The 6,077-nt window shown below is 48.7% G+C and overlaps 1 protein-coding gene and 1 pseudogene across 2 annotated transcripts in view; one reads left to right on the forward strand and one right to left on the reverse strand.

The window, feature by feature from the left end:
• Positions 1 to 5,805, reverse strand: part of NUP210L (nucleoporin 210 like) — a 75,667-nt gene extending 69,862 nt beyond the window's left edge. For both annotated transcript variants that reach the window (XM_045982329.1, XM_045982328.1), the window contains exons 1-2: positions 5,600 to 5,805; positions 3,206 to 3,342 (exon numbers count right to left, since the gene is read on the reverse strand). In XM_045982329.1, coding sequence (XP_045838285.1) covers positions 3,206 to 3,342; positions 5,600 to 5,799 — 337 coding nt within the window. In that variant the 5' untranslated portion in view covers positions 5,800 to 5,805. The remainder of the gene's footprint in view (positions 1 to 3,205; positions 3,343 to 5,599) is intronic.
• On the forward strand, positions 2,132 to 2,263 carry LOC123928577 (annotated as a pseudogene).
• Positions 5,806 to 6,077: the final 272 nt, after the last annotated feature.

Below are 6,077 nucleotides of genomic sequence, written 5' to 3' on the forward strand. Positions count from 1 at the left end.
TTCTTTCACGGCTTTACCAAATGAAGCAGCACCTAGTCACAGCACAACAAAGATCACAAGCAATCTAGCCCTCCTGCCAAATGAAACAAGCCCACTTCAGTAGGTCCCTCCACAGCAGCTCCGTCATAGCCACTGATATGCTTCACTAGTGTTGACAAAAACATCATAAAACTCTAAGCACCTAGACCCAATGGAGTGCTTAAATCTGTCTTTACAGACATCTCACAGTTAGGAAGCCTTTCCTGAAATACTTGTCAAATGAATAAACAATCTCTCTTGGGCATATGCTTCCCTTTCACAGTGCCTCTCCCTCTCCCACCTCTCCTCTGTTCCACTCAGATGAGAAGGGACCTGGTAGGACACTGAAACTGGCTTTTACTCCTGAGTCTAGCAAAACTGGGAAGGCGGATTTAAAAGATATTTAACTTTGGAATATTCGTAAGTCAGATGAAATTAAGCTGAGGCCAGATTTGACATTTTTCGTAGCAATTGTGTAAATGTATCTTTTTTTTTTTAAGATTTTTTTTTGGTTTTTTTTTGACAGAGAGAGATCACAAGTAGGCAGAGAGACAGGCAGAGAGAGAGAGGGAAGCAGGCTCCCTGCTGAGCAGAGAGCCCGATGCGGGGCTCGATCCCAGGACCCTGAGATCATGACCTGAGCCGAAGGCAGAGGCTTTAACCCACTGAGCCACCCAGGCGCCCTGTAAATGTATCTTTTGATATCAGAATGAATTCATGTAGTTAAACGTAATTACATTAAAAAATCACTTATGTGGGGGTGCCTGGGTGGCTCAGTGGGTTAAAGCCTCTGCCTTCGGCTCAGGTCATGATCTCAGGGTCCTGGGATCGAGCCCCGCATCGGGCTCTCTGCTCAGTGGGGAGCCTGCTTCCTCCTCTCTCTCTGCCTGTCTCTCTGCCTACTTGTGATCGCTGTCTGTCAAACAAATAAATATTTTTAAAAAAGAATTTAAAAAATAAATAAAACAATAAAATAATTAACTAATTAATTAATTAAAATCACTTATGTGACCAATACAATTCTTCTTTTCTGACCTTGGTATCCTTCTCTATCTGTTGTAGCTGCCCTGTATGACATGTTCCTCACAGATTCTCATCTTTGAGAGTCCTCATACCATATTTCACTGATTCTAAGACAGTTTTTGATATTTTAACATCTCTGAAATTGAGATTTTATCTTGTACTGATGACGTCTTCCACTTGCTGTCAGCCAGGCGGCAATCACAACATAGTTGTGATTGACTGCAGATGTGAGAACATTAAAAGGGCCAGCATCAAAACTTGTAGAATGGGTATCAGCTGTAAGAAGAAAATCGTGGCTAATCAACAATGGCACGCTCTTTAATCCCCTGGGAATCAAATGGTTAAGGAGATGGGGTGGGAAGGGTAGTAACTGAGGTGTACCAGGTACTTTTCCAGTACAAAAAAAAAAACAAAAAACCACACACAACAGTTCCATGTAATTGCAAAGCTAAACTTAAGAGCCCAATAGGATAGCTTTTAGGTGTTTTTGGTTTTTTTTAAAGTTTTATTTACTTAAGTAATCTCTACACCTATCGTGGGGCTCAAACTCACAACCCCGAAATCAACAGTTAGGGTGACTGGCTGGCCTATTCGGTGGAGAACACGACTCTTGACCTCAGGGTTGTGAGTGTGAGCCTCACTCTGGGTATAGAGATTGCTGAAAAATAAAATCTTACAAAAAAAAAAAACAAAAAAAACTTGCACACTCTTCCAACTGAGCCAGCCAGGTGTCACAGCTTTTACGTGTCTTTGTTTTTAATTAATTCTTTTAAGAAATCTACATCCATAACAGCCTTGCCGGCATAGAGGAAGATATTGTGGGGATAAACACAGACACTGATGATTCCTCGGAAAAAAAATGTTTCATCTGAGAAAGAAATGCTAAGGTAGTTTGAGAAATACCTTAACCAGTTTATTTGATTTATATTTCCCTTTTTATTAGGCATGAGAGTGAAACATAAAAATAACCATCTAATTAAGTCTTAGTTCTTCTACAGGCATAAAGTAGAAATTCTAAGGAAAGAAAAGCATAGTTTACTTGGCTGTTTTTCTTAGTAGTACATTAAAAAAAAAAAAAAAAAACGCTTTCAGCTTTGCGCAGTGGCAGTATCGTAGCCAATGAGGTTTATCCGAGGCGCGATTATTGCTAATTGAAAAAAAAAAACGCTTTATACTAGATGGCATCATCAATCATATAAAATATGGTATACCAAACAACTTGAAGTTCTCTTTAACAACATAGTAGAGTTGCATCATTTATCAAAATATTTTTTATAGAATTTGGTTTTTTGTTTACTTATTTATTTATTTGACAGACAGAGATCACAAGTAGGCAGAGAGGCAGGAGAGAGAGAGGGAGGGGAAAGCAGGCTCTCTGCTGAGCAGAGAGCCTGATGCGGGGCTCGATCCCAGGACCCTCAGATCGTGACCTGAGCCGAAAGCAGAGGCTTAACCCACTGAGCCACCCAGGAGCCCCTCATTTATCAAAATATTTTTAGGGGCGCCTGGGTGGCTCAGTGGATTAAGCCGCTGCCTTCGGCTCAGGTCATGGTCTCAGGGTCCTGGGATCGAGCCCCGCATCGGGCTCTCTGCTCCACAGGGAGCCTGCTTCCTCCTCTCTCTCTGCCTGCCTCTCTGCCTACTTGTGATTTCTGTCTGTCAAATAAATAAATAAAATCTTTAAAAAAAATATTTTTAAACAATACAGGTATTTCTAGCCTATCAATGTAGCAATGAAGTGCCAGAAACTAGGATAGAAAAAGTCTTGCTTTGATTTTGGATACAAACAGCATTTCTCCAGCTGCTCTAATCTAAAAAAGACTGGTGCCAGGCTTCCTGGACTTCAGTAACGTATGAGAATCACTGGAGAGCTTTGTTAATTCCCTGGGACCACTCCTGAGACTCTGATTCAGCAGAACTGAGATGGGGTCTGAGAATTTACATTTCTTTTCTTTCTCTTTTGCACCTCACAGTTATATTTTATTTATTTACTTATATTTATTTTTACAGAATAGGATGCCACAATTAGGGTTATTGTGCAGATTGCTTTCTTTTCTACTTCTTACCATTTGAAGCCAACACGGTTCGTATTAACCATGTATAAAAGATATCGATTATTCCACTCTAGATGAACGACTTCACAATGTGTTTTCTCTCAACATACCTATCTCTCGAGCAAGAATAATGCTGCTGAGGCGCATCGGTTGGGTAGATTCAGCAATGAGCACAGCTTTTTGGGAACATAAGGTGCCATTTTCATATAAAGGCTCAACAGTTACTGCATCACGACGGGAGGAATGCCTGCCAAAATAAAATACTTAAGAATCTGAAATAAGAATGTGGGTTCAAAGTTAACTCTCAGAGGAACACAGATCCTTACGGGTTTTCCATGTCACACACTACCTGGCATATTTAAATGACACTCTAAAGTGGAGAACGTGCTTGAGAGAGACCTCAGTGAGACTGACGAAACCTTCCCTAATGATCACTTGTGCAATGCCGCACATGGATTCTACTCCTCCCTCCATATCTAAAACAGGCTTGGACCACGGCGCCTGGGCGGCTCAATCCGTTTTGCATCTGCCTTTGATTCAGGTCATGATCCCAGGGTCCTGGGATCAAATCCCACATTGGGCTCCCTGCTCAGTGGGGAGTCTGCTTCTTCCTCTCCCTCCTGCTCTTGCCCTTTCAAATAAATAAAATCTTTTTTTTTAAAGCCCCAACGCAGGGCTCGATCCCAGGACCCTGAGATCATGACCCAAGCCAAAAACAGAGGCTTTAACCCACTGAGCCACCCAGGCGCCCAAATAAATAAATTTTTTTTTTAAGATTTTATTTATTATTTATTTGAAAGGCAGAGATCACAAGCAGGCAGAGAGGCAGGCAGAGAGAGAGGAGGAAGCAGGCTTCCTGCGGGGCAGAGAGCCCAGAGAACTCACCCACTGAGTCACCCAGGTGCCCAAATAAATAAAATCTTTAAAAAATAAACTAAGGATGCCTGGGTGGCTCAGACAGTTGAGCCTCTGCCTTTGGCTCAGGTAATGATCTCCAGGTCCTGGGATGGAGTCCCACCTTAGGCTTCCAGCTCAGCAGGGAGTCTGCTTCTCCCTCTTCTTCTGTCCCTCTCCCCTGCTTGTGCTCTCTTTGTCTCTGATGAATAAATAAAATCTTTAAGAAAAAAAAAAAAAAATAAGGGCACCTGGGTGGCTCAGTGGGTTAAAGCCTCTGCCTTCGGCTCAGGTCATGATCTCAGGGTCCTGGCATCGAGCCCCGCATCCGGTTCTCTGCTCAGCAGGGAGCCTGCTTCCCACCCCCACCCCCCCTGCCTGCTTCTCTGCCTACTTGTGATCTCTCTTTCGGTCAAATAAATAAATAAAATCTTAAAAAAAAAAAAAAAAAGGAATGAAGTTGCTGACTTCCATTTAAAAAATAAATAGTTAATTAAATAATTTTAAAAAGAGAGATTGTTCCAGTCTTCCCTCAGCAGGCAAAAACAGGATTCATGGGGCGCCTGGGTGGCTCAGCCGGTGGAGCGTCTGCCTTTAGCGCAGGTTATGACCTCAGGGTCCTGGATGGAGCCCCACAACCGGCTCCTGCTTAGCAGGGAGTCCGCTTGCTCCCCCCACCCACCCCGTGCATGCACCCCTTCCTGCGCTTTCTCTCCCTCTCTCTCCAATAAATAAGTAAAATCTGTAAAAACAAACCAACCAGCCAACCGGGGTTGATCTTGTGTTTCCAATCATGAAAGACAAGGGTTTCTCCCACTGTGAGGAATGAGTTTTGTCCACTCTTAAAACTGGGCTGCCAAGACCGAAAATCGGCCTAAACTCTGAAGTGTGAGTACGGCTCGGAACGCAATGAAAAAACATTCTGGGACGCCCGGGTGGCTCCGCGCTATGCGTCTGCCTTCGGCTCGGGTCGTGACCTGGGGCTCCGGGGATCCCGCGAGGCGGCGACTCCCTGCTTCTCCCTCTGCCCCTCGCCCTGCTTGTGCTTTCTCTCGCCGGCTCGCTCTCTCGTGAACGAACAAACAAAATCTTGTAAAAATTAAAAAGCGTCTTGGCTTCGGACGGTGAGACCCACAGCGGGGCATGTTCCAGCCGCGAAACCCCAGTCGCCGCGTCCCGGGCGGCCGCAGCCCCCACGCGCGGCGGCGCCCACGTCCCCGCAGAGCCGCGGAAGCGCCACAGCACCCCCAGGCAGGCCACCTCTCCCCCGGAGCGAGTCTCCCCTCCCCACCGTGCCGGGGCCTCGCCTCGCTCCTGGGTGACGTGGGGCTGCACAAGGCCGTGGGCGGTGCCCCGAGGAAGAGAGCCCCGCTGGTCCCCCGCTGGTCCCCCGCTGGTCCCCCGCCCCACCCCAGGCCCCGCCCCCCAGGAATCCCCTCAGGCCGTGCGGGGACCACCTCGCGCTCCCGCGGGACCCCACAGGGAAGCCCCTGCAAGCCAACGGCCACTGGGCGCCGCGGTATTGTCCTCGTCGAGGGAAGCCCGTCGACCCTGGCTTCGACCCTTGCAGGGCCGAGGGGGCGCTTAGCCCCGGGGACCCCGCCCCTCACCAGGTGTAGCAGCCGCGCTGCGCCTCCAGCGGGAAAGGCACGCGGCCCGGCTCCCGGCTGAAGGGGAGCAACACCTGCGGCACGTTGAGTTTGCTGGCCCGGGTCCCCAGCAGACACTGAAGCAGCAGCAGGACGCCGGCCGCGGACGCGCTGCCAAACGGCCGGCCGCATCCGGGACGCGGGGCCCTGAAGGCCGTCATGGCGACCAGCGGGTCTCCAGTTCCCGCTCGACTGCGGCCGCGGCCCGAGCCGCCAACGCCGGCCAATCGGTGGGCGCGACGTCACGGGGGCGGGGCCTCGCGGGCCGGGAATTGTGGGAGCTCCCGGGTGCGAACGCGGAGGCGGCGCGTGCAGACCCGGCGCCGGGCGAGCGCGATGAGCCGAGACAGGCCCCGCGCCCCAGTGCAGCTTCCTCCGCTGCCTGCCTCGTGTCTGGCTCCGGGCCAGCCACCTGTGCTGCCGCGATGTCCGAGCCTCC

Source organism: Meles meles, chromosome 17 (assembly GCF_922984935.1).
Source record: "Meles meles chromosome 17, mMelMel3.1 paternal haplotype, whole genome shotgun sequence".
Taxonomy (NCBI): Eukaryota; Metazoa; Chordata; class Mammalia; order Carnivora; family Mustelidae; genus Meles; species Meles meles.